Genomic DNA, 14,912 nt, shown 5'->3' with positions numbered 1-14,912 from the left:
CCTTACCTCGAACGCAAGTCATAAATATTATTCAATGCTCTCGAGATAAGGATTTCCCAGAACTAATATCCACCTTAGTAATTATCTGAACTAGATTTTATCGAAGAACAGTTCTGGAGGTTTGTTTCCTTAATTGGAAATTCGGAATAAATATTATTACGACATAATCTGTACAATCAACGATATAGCATGTATTTTAGTCACAGAAGTCATTAAGACGTATTCAAATAATACGCATTCCAATTTTTATTCAAGTGAAATTTTAACATTTCGTCGACGAGCATCTATGCGTGTGCCTAGTAACAAGCTCGGCTGTCAATAAGAATGGCAACTATTTATTTATAACACTTGTACCAGTATTGCATTTAAAAAGGTATCTCATCAAAGACCAAGTCGATGCATATTTGCGAAATATTTCGCAAGAAACAGCTATTAGAAAGCAACAATTTTTCACCAACTCTGCGTGGGGTTTGACCTAGCTGTGTGAACTTTCATCATTATCACTTGCTTTAGTAGATTCTCGTGATATACTATATAGCTGAACGATTTCCGATGCTCGATTAAGCCACGAAAAAGGACATATTACTTGATCGGTGAATTTCACGTACATCTTTTTTCGATACGACCTACTTAGAAATGACATCAATACTCATAGTTTGTGCCATGTCATTCAAATGTTAAATTTGTTCTGTAGGTGATTCTGTGTTTCATGCTCACGTTATCTATAACACGTATATCTTGAAACTGAATGCATTTTGACTGAAATAACAGTGAGGATCGCACTCGAGATTAGTGGATCGATATTTTTTTATCGCGTTACATTTTTCGTCGTCGTTGCGCTATATTACGACATTTGATTAGAAAACTGATAAACATAGTACTAGTCTAGAGTAATTATATTACTTTATATAGTTTTTATCAATAATGTCTAAAATAAATTGACCATAATATTCAAGCCATTACTGAGTGTGATCGGTAAAATTTTTGCTTTGTACGATTAAAAACGGGAAACTAGTGCTGAATTGCCCAGGATACGCATCAGCTTTTTTCGATCGCAATCTTTGAAAATATCCAACTTAGCTAAACAATGGCTTAGTTACGATAAACAGGTACTACGTCACCAATCATCAAACTCTAACTGTAAACAGCAACAGTCTTACTACGTGATGGGCTTATATGTTCGATTGTTCCCAAGCGAGCGTAACTTAGTTAATTGACCAATCGTCGAAGCAAGTGACAACGCCAGTAAGTGCGCCGGACTAGTATACCTATAGCAATTGACAACATTAGACGACCACTCGTGAGAAAACATTTTATAGATAATTTTGTCAGGCGTTGAACGTGCATGCTATTTGAAACTGTCATGCTCGCAGGTGGCCTGCTGACAGATACGTGACCGCGGCCACTTTACCTCGAAACGCACTTGCTAGCAACCCTGCTGTACCCTTCGTTCACTTCAATCCAGCTAACGTAACGCATGTGCATCTAGCCTGACGCGTTATTATTTTATCTACATTCAAGCTACAGCTTCGTATTGTATAATATCAATTGCTGATAGAGTACTTGCAATGAAAAAGAAAAAAATTGCCACCAACTGATTAATTGTATTTCGTGCAATTCAACTCGTCAAATCAAATCTCGCACTTTGGATGTGCAATTATCGTTGCAAATAAAAATACTTGAGCACGCGCAGAGCTCCTTCACCGACTTCGTTCAGGACGACTACCCGTTGCCCGACGCCAACGATCGCATCTTCAGCATCAGCGTCACCGTCTGCTGGGACTTCTCCACGAGCAAGGCCGGCCGTCAAGGACTGCATCCTAGAGAATCCCGCCGAGCCGCCGGACACGGGCGTCTACTCGCCAAGCGTGCAGAACGCGTTCTACCTTGCCGAGAAGTGCGTCCTCGCGAAAGTCGATCAGAACGGTCATTTGCATCTCAATTGGCCTCGCCCAGAAACGCTCCACTCCTATTGCCTCTTGCTTGCCCGCGGATCTTCAGCATTGACATGGAAATGCCCAACGAGCACTACTTTGACATCGACTTCAGCAAGTTCTCCAGATTGGTGTCGACTGATAAGAAGGAAGCGTATCTGCTTATGAACAAGCCTTCTGACATTATTTACGCGCAGCCCGACCGGAAAGACGTCGCTTCGAAACTTTCATGTTTCCGGTCGCCGCTCGTCTACTTTAGATCCTGTTCCAATTATTTGATTATCTGATTTCGTAGATTCAAAACCAACTTTTTGTGTTGAATATCAATTGTTATTCATTTGTCAACATCGCCAATAACAATAATTGGAATTATTATTATTATTACTTGTAAGGCGTTCGTAAGAATGACTTTTGTACAATTTGTAAAAGGAAGCAAGAGAAGAGACGCCTTGCACGAACGCAACTCCAGCAAAGTGTAATTTGAGCAATAGCAGTCTCGAGCAAATAAGCGAAATGTGAAAGGATGCGCGCCCGCGATAAGACTAGTCGCGCCGACTGTAAGCCTGCCGAGCCCCGAGCTGCAGGGATTATCCCGGCTAGCCGAAAGTACGCCTGGTTAACGATCGATTTCTATGGACACGCCGCGCCCCGTTTCCTACGGCTCTCATGGCGGAGGCATTCGTCACTCGCTAAACAAATCTTGCCGGCCGAGTGAAAACTGGAGATATTTGAGCAAGCCAAACAGCTCGCAGGCTGGCTTAAGAGTCGGCAGTGGAGCGCTCCTCGGGCCAGTTCACTCGTCGCGACTGCAAGCGAAAGATGCCCGAGCGGGCCGCACGGTAGCCCGTAGCTCGCAGTATCCACGGGCCGCGAGAGCAGCCGCCTCCGTCGCACGATGAAGTTACCGCTCGTGGCCTTGCTGGCGTGCAGCCTGGCCGCGCGCGCCGAGGACGCCTGCGGAGGCACCTATCAAGGCTTCCAGTACACCATCACCAGTCCCAATTATCCCGGCGACTACCCCGCTCGCGCGCAATGCGTCTACAGGTTGCAGGGCGAGGCGACGACCAAGTGCGAGCAGCAGTTCCACTTGCAATTTCTGGACTTCAACCTGCGAGCTTCCGAGGGCTGCCGGCGTGACTCTCTGCAGGTGGGGGACCGCCATCTCTATTGCGGCAACACTGCCGGACTGCGCAAGTTCACGGGCAGCAACAACACCCTTATCCTGCGTTTCCGTTCCGGCGACGCGCGCACCGCCAGGGGCTTCAAGATACTCGTCAGCGCGCTGCCCTGCAGCCTGAAGCTCAGCCCCCTGGCCGATCCGTAAGTGCTACCGCTAGTCCGTGAGCGTCCGCCCGAGAACGCACTTGTCGAGGCAGTCGGGCGCTTCGCGGCGAGCGAATTAACGGATGCGCCGTTCGTTGCAGCCCTTCGAAGCCGGGCACCTCCGGCTGGAAGGCCCGCGACATCGGGAGCGTGGCATACCGGCCTGGGGCTGGGGGCGGCGACGGGCTGCCCCACAACTCGACGGCGAGCGATTCGCAGCACAAGCTCGGCTCGTCGATTCGCAGGGACCAGGTTGGCTCGACGGCGGTGTCCATCCCCGACGACAGCCGCTACGACAGCGTCTCCTCGTACTTGTTTCTGCCGCCCAAGGAGACCGACGCGAGCATCACGCTGCGCTACGTTCTCGGGCCGTCCTCGAGCGGCGACAGGAGCCCGAGCCGCGCCCCAACGGGTGTGGCGCCTCCGCGATCGGACCGGCTGGGCGTATCGAACGTCCAGTGCACGAACGCGCCCGCGAGCAATTACGCCGAGTCGGGCGGCTGCGACGGGGCCGGACGGCCGCCGCAGTCCAACGAGAGAACCAACGATGCTCCGGGCCTCGCATACGACCCGAGGCTCGGCTTCGTCGGCTCGGGCAACCAGGCCGTCTCGGCCTATTACCCTCCGGAATTGGCAGTCTATCCCGGAGGTGTCGAGCCCGGCTACGATTCCGGCTACGATTCCGGCTACTACCCCGGCTATTATCCCGGCTACCCACCCGCGGGGCGGCTCGGTGAGTGCTGCCGAGTCCCGACCACCCGGAGGTTCTCCATCGTCAGTCCCGGCTTCCCCGGAGGACTCGGCGCCGGCGCGCGACTATCCTGCCGCTACACCATCGTCAAGTCCTCGCCGGACGTCTGTTGGCTGCGGCTGAACCTGCGCTTCTTCAACTTGGGCGCCGCCGAGCCCTACTGCTCGTTGCACTACCTCGACGTCGACGGCCAGCGCTTGTGCGGCTGCAGGACCGGCCAGAGCCTGCAGCTGTCGTTCGGCGATCGGCTGGCTAAGAGCATGAGCTTGGTGAGCACCGGCCACCCCAGGGGTAGCCTCGTCGGCTTCCTTATCGAAGTCCAACAGGAGGCGTGCTCGCCGCTCGTTTACGGCCCGGCCTACTCCGGCGACTACGCGCGCAGGCGCTCGGCCACGGAGCCCGAGCCCCCGTCGAGGGTCGAGCGGGACCTCGGCTACTCCTACCCCCGAGCCAGACCGGGTTTCGCCGACGGTGGCGAGCAGACGCGCGCGCGCCTCTTCGCCGGCAGCTGCCAGAGCCGCCTCCTACTCGACTGGACGCTCGCCGCGAAGGAGGCATTCTTCGAGCGCGCCACCTGCAGCGCAGCAGCACCCCCCGGCGCAAGGCTCGCGCGCAGCGACTCGTCGCGGGGAGAGGAGGCGGCGCCCTTCGGCGACCACTGCCGGCAGATCCGCGAGGTTCAAGGCCGGATCGAGTCGCCGCTCTACCCGGACGCCTACCCCGCCAACCTCGACGAGTGCTACCGGTGAGTCAGTCGACCGAATGCTCGCCGCGCCCCCCGGGTGACCTTTGTCGCGTTGACCCCGCCTATAGACTTCACAGGGTGGCCAACTTCTGCAAGCTCGAGCTTCACGTGCGAGACTTCGACTTGGAGCCGAGCCAAGACTGCGCCAGCGACTACTTGTCGTTCGGCGTCGAGCGGGAGAAATACTGCGGCAGATCCTTGAACGACTTTAAGAGTGAGTAAGCTTGCGCCTTTTTCTTTAGCTGTTTGCTGCGCTCTTTCTTCTGTTCCGGCACATCCTAATCGCTCGTTCCGTAATGTTTGCAGCGGTGTTTGATCTGACGCGGACCGACAGTCTGCGAATTGACTTTGCGAGCAACGCTCGCGGCGCAGGAAGAGGTTTCGACATTAGCTTCTCGCAACTGCCGTGCGAACCGGCTCTTTAAATTCCTGCTCGATGACACTGCTACTACGCTCTTCGATATGTGCACATACATACTTCATATTTATTTTGTACAGTATAATATTTCTCGAAATAAATGTATTTTCTTATGTTAACTTAACCTGGCTGAGCTGATAAGAGGCGTGACAATGTGATATTTCTTCACAGAATCGAATTTTTATCGGCTACTCTAGATGTGCACTCGAAACTTTTACAGATGTCTTAAATTCGAACGGATATAGCTGAATCAGAAACGTATCGTGAAGGGGCATGCCTGTTTATTGACTCTTGTTCTCAATCATTTATATATTACAGACGATTACTATTTTTAATTTACATATAGACAATAAGATATATATGGTAAATGAATCTGTTTTTTATACATATATATATTCTTAATGATACAAGCACGCATATATTGAGCGCAGTCTGATTAAATATCGAACTGGCAACGAAAGAAGTGTTAATTGGAAATATGATTGAGCCGCGGTTGGCGCTTGAATAGAATATAAATAAAAATGACGTGTAATGCTTGAAAGAGTAAAGTCGACTGGATAATCAGAGTGAAATGCTCGTAACGGGTAAAGGGAGACAGGGCTGCTACTTGGCATTCATCAGCCGCGGGCGAAGCTGTGGATGATCGCGAGATGAATTTACTTTCTTCTCCGCCCGAGAAATCGGATGTTCGTGTATATTGCACTGGCGGGTCGCTTTCGGTTGCAGAAATTAACGATTCGCGACTTGTTTCCTTGGCGGGCGTCGTGCAGCGCGACCAGCAGATTGAACACGTCTTTCCGAGTTAAGGTGCAGGCGTTGTACGGCTCATAATCCGACTGGTAGCTTCTGCAACGAAAACAAACCGAGCTGAGGATCATTCTCGCCGCGCTCCGCGAGCGACGGCAACGCGCGAGTTGTCGCCACATCCAGCGTCAAGCTGCCGATAGCAGTTTGCAGTTGCACTTGGCTCCGATCTGTGGCGTGAACGCGAGGTGCGAATCGACAGGGAAGAGCGTGACTGAGCAACGTGCCTTGAATTCTGGCGTTTCCAGGGGTATGGCCTGTAGTAGCGCGTCCTCTTGGTGACGCTCCTCGGATCGTCCAGCTCCAAGGGATATGGTCTGCTGTCGTCCAACTCGTCGACGGGCTCCCTCGCGAGCAGCACGGGGGCCTCGTAGACGTCCGGCCGCTGCAGCACCTTCACCAAGTAATTGGCCATGCGCTGCAGTTGTGGCTCGTCCAACTGGTCGATCGACTTCAGCCGCTGGTCCGGGTACTCTGGGAGATTTCGCCGATGAATCGGGGCGCAGTTGGCAGAGCTCTGCCTGTGAGGAACGCTCGCCGATCGCGTACTCCCAACCGAGCCGCACCGGACCCCCACGCGATACTTACGCGTCGAATCGACTCGTTCGTCGGCCATTTGTGATTTTTGGATAAGCATAGGCGTCGATTAGCCGTACTCCCGTACTCGTCGCTCTCTCGTTCTCGCGTCCCCGGCCTTTATATCAATTTTAAATCGTCCAGCTGCCGATAACAGTTTGCAGTTGCTCTTGGCTCTGATCTGTAGCGCGAACGCGAAGTGCGAATCGACAGGGAAGAGCCTGACTGAGCAACGTGCCTTGAATTTAATTTTAAACGATCGTCAAAGCCAGCTCGTTCCGCGAAAATTTTTTTCGATTCAAAACAATTTTTCCAAGAAAATCGCGCTACATCTCGACGGATTCGAATACCGGCTTAGCGTGTTAAAGCGATCGTTTGAACAGTTATTAGGCAGTCTAAAGATCGATGCAGACGAGCGCGAAAACCAAAGAAAGACCATAGGAGCGAGCAGCGAAAGAGCACGCGTGCAAGTGCATACGAACCATAATCGTTGCGTTCGTCCTCGAGATCAACGGCGTCCAAGCGGAAAGTCCTCGCGTCGAAGGCGTCGTGCGCAGCTGGAGGCGTCAGTCTGGCCCAGCCTTGCAGCTGTGTCGCAGCGCCCTTGTCCTTGGTTGGCTCCTCCAGTCGCTCCGTCCTCAGTGCCCGGGCTTCGAGCAGCGCCACGAGGATCAGCAAGGCGCAGCGCATGTCGCGATGCTGCGGTTTCAATTCGCATGAGCACGTGCCTCGCGCGCCCGCGACCGTGCATCGATGCATCCGCTCGGCTAGCACTCTGCTTTAGCGCACACGCGGCCATTTCGATGCTTAACTAGCGCGCTAATGTCTTTTTACACTAGCGGACTTGCATTTGCGAACCAGCTGCAGTCGGCCGAGGCAGACGAAGAAATGCAACTCGCTCGAGTCTCCGTTGAAATGGCACGCGCAGTTTACAGCTGCAGAGCTGCCACCGGCGGAGCGCACTACTTGTTGCTCGCTCGCTTCCCGGCTGCGGCGCGGCTGACCAGTGATCGAGACGTACCACTGAAACCCTCCGCCGCTGTATTTTGTCCGGGCACGCCGTCTTGCTCGATTTCATTCGGTATTCCACGACAATTGGAGCCATTGAAAAGTCGCGAATGCTCGCGTGGCGACCGATGCAGAGCAAAAAACCGAAGCACCCAATCGGTTTTTTTCTTATAGTTCTTCGAAGAGATCGTCGGGCGATGCGCGCATCGATGGTGAGCTGCGGCGAACGGTGCTCGAGCGCCGCGGGCTCGTTTTCGCGAAATAATGCCAGTCGGGAAGCGAACGATCGCGTTCTCTAAAATCCTAACGAATACTCATGCGGTTGGAGCGAGAATGGCCGGCCGATTATCCAGTCGCTGGAACTCGCTCGGCGTACGAACACTCGTCCGGCAAGCAAGCAAGCAAGCAAGCAAGCAAGCAAACAAACAAGCAAGCACAGCAAAGCAACAGGAAGCACAGCGAAGTCGAACTGAACGAGATAGCTTACCTGGTGGGGTCTCGTGCTCCACGAGAAGCAGTTCCTTGGCAAACGCGCGCCAAGCACTCGTCACTCGAGATCGATTCGCGACACTTGCACTGACTGCTCGTCGGTCGGGGGCGGACTGAGAGCGAGAGACAGGGCACGCGCGACGCACGAGAGCGCCGGGGGTCCACGAGCTTCTGGTGTCATGCGTGCGCCTCCGCGCTTTATATAGGCTGCCGCGTTCGCTGCTGCTGCGGCTGCAGGCTGCCCGGGGGAGGAGAGCCGCCTCCTCCACCGAGGCTGGCCTGCACGACAGAATTACACCTGAGCTCGCGTTCGCGTTGCCGTCGAACGGCATCGCGCTTTTACCTGGCTCCTCGCTCGTGTCCTCGCTGTTGCTCGCGGGTTCCGGTCCGGTTACGCCCTACGTGTGCTAGATCGAACGCGCGCGGCTTGCCACAGCACGGCTAACGAAACTGATGGGTTAGGCGTCAGACTGGCAGGTCGCCGCGAGTAGGGCGCGATTTACGATTTACGCATTCGATAACCTCAGGCCAACAGCAGGTCGAACCGGAAACTTATTGCCTCGTGCGCGCTTGCAGCTGCGAACGCGTTCGCGTCGCTTTTCTCATTCGACCATCGCAGTCACTGGATTGCCCGCTATGCCGCGATCATTCGGCCTTTTCGCCAGTCGGCCCGAGAACGAGCTCAGTGCGCGCTTCGATGAGCCGGCTATAAATGTTTCGGAAGGGACGCTTTTTACGAACTTTCTTCCGTCTGGAAGTTTCATTCTGGATACCGTGATACGTTGCGTCGACCGTAGAAAGTTACGATCGGATTGTTCCTCGTTCTTCTCGTTGGCAGCTCGGCGGGAAAAAAGCTTTTGTTGGGCGCTACGCATTTCGCGAACCTCCGAGAGAGAATATTTTCACAGCTCCGCGAGCATCTGCGATTCACAATTATCGCGCTCGCGTGAAATTATCCGAGCAAATATTTCGCGCACAATGGGTGCTATTACGAATTGAATGCCGACTCTGCTTGACAATGCGCGCGCGCAGCTGCCGACGCGTCTGCACGGCGATCATTTGAGTGTTGGGTGTACAGACCGCCTGCGAGGATGTCCCATTGAAAAAAATAGTATTTATTTGTGTCTCGCCGTGCGCTGCGCCTCCGCGGAAATAGAACATACAGATACAATATAGCTAGAAAAATTAGATGATATACATATAGCTGCTTTGGCGCAGCTTACAAGTCGTCCTTTGCACAGGACGACAGTTCAAGCGTGAGAGCCTCGGTCGTCGGTGCTCTGCTGGTTAATGGTGCAGCGCTTGCGCTTGTCGGCACCGCGGCTGGCCAGACTGTACAGCAGGCCGACTATCTCGTGTGCCTTGGCGTACATCTCGTCGACGGTCTGTGAAACGAACGAGCGAGCTCCATTAATCGTCGGCGTAGCTGGGTCGCGCTGGCGCATCGTCTTCCGTCGTCCCGCTTGAGACGTTGCGCCGATGGCCGGCGTGCTCAGTCTCGCGATTCAAGCGATCGCGCGTGCCAACGCGGGGTTCGACGCCCGCAACGACGACTGCGTTCCCGACCGCAGCGTCACCATTGCTGGCGACTCACCTTGGCCTCCTTCAGTTTCTTCACGGACTCAGCCTCGTAGTGCAGGCTCTCGTACTCCTCCTTGGTGAGCATGTAGCCGTTGCGCACCTCCTCGGCCAGCTCACGGTCCCTGGCCTGCTGCTCGATCTCCTCCTTGGACATGGGCACCTGGGAACGGACGAGGCCGTACAAAAGCCGGGCTCGGGCGGCCGCGACAGCCTACCAGCGTGGGCACTCCGTCGATGAGGATCTCCTTGGTGGGCACGGCTTCCTCCTCGCCGGCCTCGCTGTCGCACGGCTCAGCCGATTCGGGCGGACGCTCCGGATAGAGCAGCTTGAACAGCGACCTCGGCATCTTCACCTCCTTGGAGGCCCTCTGCGGCGCACGCGAACGGAGTATGGGACACTTGGCGCGCGCGTAGGCCCTCGCGACAACCTACCTTCTTGCGGCGCCTCTCCATGATCGCGTCGCAGTAGAGATAGAGCTGGAACAGCGGGTACTCGCGGATCTCAGCGGGCGCCTCGTCGACCGGAATCAAGCGGTTCAGGATGAGCCGCTTGGTACGCATCAGCTCGCGAGTCTGCAACAATACAGCTAAATCCGCGCGCTGTTTGCTTAGCCGCCGTCCGGTCCTCCGCTTTGCTTTCTCGCCAGCCGTATTTGCGTGCTCCTCCACTTTTTCTCCATTTCGCCCGACACGCCCCTTTGTTTGCCTCCTCGAGGCTAGCTCCGTCGCTCGCCTGCTTTCTCTCGTTTGCTCTGTTCATCTGCGATCGGCTAACCCCCACCCCCGCGATCAATTGATTTCCGAACGTTGAAACGTATAGCCGACGTGGCACGTAGTCGTACGCCCGGGGGCCTGGGCGCCCGAGCACCCGAGCACCCGAGCACCCGAGCACCCGTTGACTGGCAACGAATTAGGCGGACGGTAAAACCAGTCGTGAATGGTGGTTCAGGAGGTCGCCGGATAATTAGCGTCCCTAAATAATGATCGCGCGCCGGCGGCATCGCTGATGCGAACAAACGAGGCGGGTGCATGCAACCTCCGACTCGACTTGTCTGGGCCATGTCAACCAATTGTACTCGGCTGCTTCAAAGCGAATCGCTAAATCGATAAGAAGGTTGGGCGGGACACACTTTATTTGCGGAATATCATAATAGCCACGAGGATCGATGTGATGTGCAATGCAACGCTGAACGAAAAAATACCGTGGCGATCTCAGTGGCGAAGCTATCGCGAGAGCTGCCGGCCGATCCGGAGTGCGTCCATTGACTGGGCGACGCGAAAGGCAGAATCCGCGAGTTTCGGCGGCCCACGTGGCGCCCGGATATTGCGTCACCTGGCTGACCTTGCGCTCCTGTATCCGAGCTTGCTGCTGCGCCTCGTGCTCCTGGCGTATGCGCGACATCAGCTTCAGCATGTACTTGCGCTCGGTCAGTCGCACCACGCGGCTGCCCATCAGCTGCTCCAGGCGTGAGCGCACCGGCGAGTAGGCGAAGCTGCAATGTGCCAACGAGGCATTCATCTTTCAGCGAGCTGTCGGCCAATTTTCGTCGCGCTGTGCGCTCATTTCTCGTCTCGACGTCGACATAGAGGCGAGAAACGAAAAAGGCAACGCTTCGATTGCGTGTCCTTGCGCGCGCGCTTCGATGAGCGAGCTGTAATATCGATTCGCTCTCTCGGAATGCAGCCGCTCGGTGTGCGCCCATTCACTAAACCGAGCTCGTGCGTGCGCAAATCGCGATAGATCCTACGTACTCGACCGAGAAGGACGCAGTCGCAGCACTGAGGCAAGCCCGAGACTTTGTCGGCCGCCAGAGTCGTCGGAGCGGAGCGGAGCGCACTTCCCGATGTGCCTTCGGAGGCGGCTCATGTGCACGACTGCAGCTTCGTGACTGGCTGCGACGGTTGCCGTTTAGTTGCCGGCCGCAAGGCGAGCATGAGAAGGGGGGCCACATAATGATGAAAGCTCATTTTCTCGTCGACGGTGCATCTTTTGTTGCCGCTAGTCTTATTTGCTGATCGACAGGCCGACGGTGCTCAACGTCACGCCGGCTGTTTTGTTTTTGTTCGTTCGTTTTATCTCGCATACGCGCGCTTCAATTAATCGAACGTCACTTGCACGCCGTACGACAATGGACGCTGTCCCTCGGCCACATTCCTCTCTGCTCGACGCGCAAGTTCAGCCGTACCAATGCCTTTACCTCTCGTTTGCCTCGTCGCACCGACCTCGCCATTTTCGCGTCTACCGAGCGAGCCTCGCCTTTTCTATTTCACTCGATCAGCGCGATCTCGAACGTCGGCAGCGCACTGGAATGCGGATGACACCGATGCGAGTGTCGTGTGGGCAGGGCCCGATCGCGCCTCTGATTGCACGCTTGTTTAGCGCGCCTCGCCGAGTGCTTCTTTCACCCGCTGTTGGTTGCCAAAGCGTTCGCGGCCTCGGCTGATGTGCGCGCTCGGCTTGACTTTTTTCTCGATCGATCGCCAGACGTCGACGATGATTTATAAGACGGCCCGACACTAGCGTTCACGACTGCGACACGCGGCTCGAGCAAGCACCCCGTTTCAGTCGCTACGACGCGTCGTCTGTCGAGTATCGTTTTACGGACGGGCCAGTGCTTTCCAGAATGGACGAGATTTCCGAGTCGCACGCACGGAACGAGCGCAAAATCGAACGTGGTCGTCTAAAAAAAAAACAAACAGCATAATCGCGTGACAATGAAGGTTCGATCTAATTCACCGTCCGACGGCCAGAGCCATCGGAAAGCCGCGGCGCGTGGAGGAGGGGAGGGGGAGGGCTCGCGCCCTTTCCCGTTCGCGAAGCTCGACCATGACGCTGGCGGCGTTGGCGGATGCTTAAGTGGCACGCGGCTGTCGGAGCGGAGAAAAGCAAACACGAGAAAAAACAAAAGAGAGTAGAAAGAAGAGAAAGGCAAAAAAGCAGTGCTCCGCGGCGCATCGTAACTATGTCGCGCGTCTTGCCGTGCCGGGGAAAGCCAAAACCAATCGACTGCTTATCGATTTCAATACTTCTTTTGTTCTCGCTGTACGGCGACTGGCGCCTGACATTGCGGCCTGTCGCGAGGAGAGCTGGTTGTCCGGACAGGCGGAGAGCGCCAACAGGTGTCGATTTAATTGTTTTCTCGCTGGGGCGACCGATGAAATTCTGATCTGTTTGTGGAGCGGCTCCCCTTCAAGATGATCATCGTCCAAAAATAAACGACCAACTGAACGACGGCACTGTCCCTCCCCAAGCGCTTTTCCAGCCTCTCTCCGCGCGCCTGCACACCTATCCGCGTAGTCGCGCCTAGTGATCTCTGACGTCAGCGAGTTCGCTTCGCAGACGAAATATCAGTTCTATTGTGGGTGCGAACGAGCGCGCCCCGCACTACTGGCCACGACGCAGCCCCAAGTCGATCGATCCGCAGCCTTCACGCAAACTCGACTGCAAACTCGAGGGCGAAAGTGGATTTTTTATTGGTAAGCGGACGCTACCTGGCAGTCTGCCTGTCTGTCTCTCACTCTCTCGTCGACGGCTGCATTAGCCGCAATGAGCACACGGCTGCTGCGAGTTGGGCCAGCTCGCAACAAGCCGCCGAGCAGCGAATTAATCAGTGAAGCTTATTAGCTAACGATCGGACGGCGGTTGCGACTAAGTTTCGGCTCTAACGACGATGTGACGAGCGCGAGCGAGAGCGGTGTTTCGCGCAATATGCGCCCCCCCCCCCTCCATGGACGTTGATCGTAGGGCGCGAAAGCCTCGTTGCATCTCCGCGGGATTAAGCGTCCGAGGCTTCGAGTCGCGTAATTTGTCGGCGAGGGCTGCGAAGCGCGGGTCCGCTTACAAGCTGCCTTGGGCGCGAGCGCGTAAATAAGCCACGCAAGTAACGCGAGATTCTCGCGTATTCGTTGGTCCTTCGCGGAAAGCTTTCGCGCGGCGGCGATCCAGTGGAAAATTAACCGTCGATGCGAGGATGCGAAACGAATCCCACGTAGTTGTCCATTTGCGCGTGGCCGGTAGTGGTCGTGGCGCTATTGTCGGTCTGTTTGCTATGCGCCGTCTGAAATGGTGACGCGCCGTTGGCTTGGCTGGGAGTTGGACACGTTTACCGAGAGAGAGAGAGAGAGAGAGAGAGAGCTGCGGATAATAATCAAGGTCCGACTAATGAAAGAAAACGCACAGAAGGGCGCAATAATAGCAACGGTCCAAGGGGATATTCTGTTTGTACTGTGGCTGCCGCTCGTATGTTTGCTTTCGATTCTCGTATCTGTTGCTACAGGGAAAGAGGAAAGACAATAGTCGGCGCGGCGTGGCTCCGATCGGATTTCAGCTAGCTGCACGACTCCGACGAAACGCCAATGTCAACGAGGAAACGCGCCAGTCGCCGCTGCGGAAACAACGAGGCTGCAGGCGCTGTACCTGCAGTCGAGCAAATTGGCGTAATCCGTAGCGTCGTCGTGGTCGTGGTCGTGGTCGTGATCGTGGTCGTGGTCGTCAAGCCGGCCGACGAGAGCTGGCCCGAGATTGGCCCTCTTGAGCTGCAGCTGCATCCTGATCTTCCGCGAGACATCTTCCAGCCAGTCGTCGACGTCCGTCTCCTCGAAGGGATTGGCTTTGCTGCTGGGCTCCAGGGCCGTCAGCAGCTCGACCGTCGCCCAGAAGCTCCCGAGGCTCATGGCGAACACTCACTCGGCGCGGCCGCGAGAGCGAGAGATCGCCCTGGCGGGCGCGCGGGAAGAACGGGCGCCGAGCGCGCGTACGCGTGTTACATCGTAAGCTGCCAGCCAGACAGCCAATCGTGCCAGTTTCGAAAACCGAAAAGCGTTAAAACTCCTGCCGAGAGTTAGCTGACACATTAGCAACGCGCAGCACGCGATGTGATCGCTCCCCCGCGCGACCTCGGTCGCTCTCTACCTGTGCCAGCCGCTCGCTTATCCGGCTGCCTCCTGGCACGCACTTACGCGTATCTGACCACGGGCGGCTCCCACCAGCGCAGGGGCTTGTCGTACGGGTCGCTGGACGAGCTGAACATCATCTTCAGCCGGTCCTCCTCTCCGCGCGAACGAGCCCTCGCCTTGGCGGCTTTCCTTTGGCTCGCCGTTGGCTCTCGGGGCTCGTGGAGCGCTCGGGCCGCTCCTGCGCCAAACGCGACTTTCTTCTTCCCTTTGCCTCCGCGCTTCGGCTTCTGGACGCCCGGCTTCCTCATCTTGCGCCTCGACTTTGACTCGGCCATTTTTCGATAGAGCGCAGCGAAAGGATCGCGAGAGTGTGGTTATGTCACCGGC

General features: G+C 55.6%; 4 protein-coding genes across 5 annotated transcripts; 2 read left to right on the top strand and 2 right to left on the bottom strand.

Annotated features, from left to right (window-relative positions):
* The first annotated feature begins 636 nt into the window (after positions 1–636).
* Positions 637–2,221, top strand: LOC131671012 (uricase). The gene is given in 5 exon segments (XM_058947119.1): positions 637–665; positions 1,374–1,470; positions 1,559–1,800; positions 1,802–1,921; positions 1,993–2,221. Coding segments are annotated over 5 exon segments (717 nt in total).
* A 119-nt stretch (positions 2,222–2,340) lies between these two features.
* Positions 2,341–5,245, top strand: LOC131671015 (uncharacterized). Of its 2 annotated transcripts, XM_058947123.1 has the most exons (5): positions 2,341–3,254; positions 3,359–4,277; positions 4,335–4,753; positions 4,822–4,967; positions 5,060–5,245. In XM_058947123.1, the coding sequence occupies exons 1-5, from the start codon at positions 2,830–2,832 to the stop codon at positions 5,176–5,178; spliced, it is 2,028 nt and encodes a 675-aa protein (XP_058803106.1). In that variant the 5' UTR covers positions 2,341–2,829; the 3' UTR covers positions 5,179–5,245. The 2 variants fall into 2 exon arrangements, with proteins under 2 accessions (XP_058803106.1, XP_058803105.1); XM_058947122.1 differs by having other exon boundaries at positions 3,359–4,753.
* A 222-nt stretch (positions 5,246–5,467) lies between these two features.
* Positions 5,468–8,532, bottom strand: LOC131671017 (uncharacterized). The gene is made up of 5 exons (XM_058947125.1): positions 8,392–8,532; positions 8,047–8,327; positions 7,034–7,250; positions 6,203–6,449; positions 5,468–6,017 (listed from the first exon to the last, which is right to left on the bottom strand). The coding sequence occupies exons 3-5, from the start codon at positions 7,239–7,241 to the stop codon at positions 5,828–5,830; spliced, it is 645 nt and encodes a 214-aa protein (XP_058803108.1). The 5' UTR covers positions 7,242–7,250; positions 8,047–8,327; positions 8,392–8,532; the 3' UTR covers positions 5,468–5,827.
* Positions 8,533–9,080: 548 nt separating this feature from the next.
* Positions 9,081–14,303, bottom strand: LOC131671016 (uncharacterized). The gene is made up of 6 exons (XM_058947124.1): positions 14,047–14,303; positions 10,972–11,122; positions 10,062–10,202; positions 9,845–9,997; positions 9,643–9,789; positions 9,081–9,433 (listed from the first exon to the last, which is right to left on the bottom strand). The coding sequence occupies exons 1-6, from the start codon at positions 14,301–14,303 to the stop codon at positions 9,299–9,301; spliced, it is 984 nt and encodes a 327-aa protein (XP_058803107.1). The 3' UTR covers positions 9,081–9,298.
* Positions 14,304–14,912: the final 609 nt, after the last annotated feature.

Source organism: Phymastichus coffea, unplaced genomic scaffold, assembly GCF_024137745.1.
Source record: "Phymastichus coffea isolate CEN01 unplaced genomic scaffold, Cenicafe_Pcof_1.1 PCOF00118, whole genome shotgun sequence".
NCBI classification, from domain to species: domain Eukaryota; kingdom Metazoa; phylum Arthropoda; class Insecta; order Hymenoptera; family Eulophidae; genus Phymastichus; species Phymastichus coffea.
This window is presented reverse-complemented; position numbering and strand designations above follow the sequence as displayed.

Excerpts from the sequence above, each read along its gene's own strand:
- LOC131671015 (XM_058947122.1), top strand. The coding sequence starts at position 2,830 with ATGAAGTTACCGCTCGTGGCCTTGCTGGCGTGCAGCCTGGCCGCGCGC. Across the intron at positions 3,255-3,358 it reads CTCAGCCCCCTGGCCGATCC|CCCTTCGAAGCCGGGCACCT; the intron begins GTAAGTGCTACC and ends CGTTCGTTGCAG. Across the intron at positions 4,968-5,059 it reads ATCCTTGAACGACTTTAAGA|CGGTGTTTGATCTGACGCGG; the intron begins GTGAGTAAGCTT and ends TAATGTTTGCAG.
- LOC131671017 (XM_058947125.1), bottom strand. The coding sequence starts at position 7,241 with ATGCGCTGCGCCTTGCTGATCCTCGTGGCGCTGCTCGAAGCCCGGGCA. Across the intron at positions 6,450-7,033 it reads GGACGAACGCAACGATTATG|AGTACCCGGACCAGCGGCTG; the intron begins GTTCGTATGCAC and ends GAAATCTCCCAG. Across the intron at positions 6,018-6,202 it reads TGGAAACGCCAGAATTCAAG|AAGCTACCAGTCGGATTATG; the intron begins GCACGTTGCTCA and ends TTTTCGTTGCAG.
- LOC131671016 (XM_058947124.1), bottom strand. The coding sequence starts at position 14,303 with ATGAGCCTCGGGAGCTTCTGGGCGACGGTCGAGCTGCTGACGGCCCTG. Across the intron at positions 9,790-9,844 it reads TCGACGGAGTGCCCACGCTG|GTGCCCATGTCCAAGGAGGA; the intron begins GTAGGCTGTCGC and ends GTCCGTTCCCAG. Across the intron at positions 9,434-9,642 it reads AGAAACTGAAGGAGGCCAAG|ACCGTCGACGAGATGTACGC; the intron begins GTGAGTCGCCAG and ends TTCGTTTCACAG.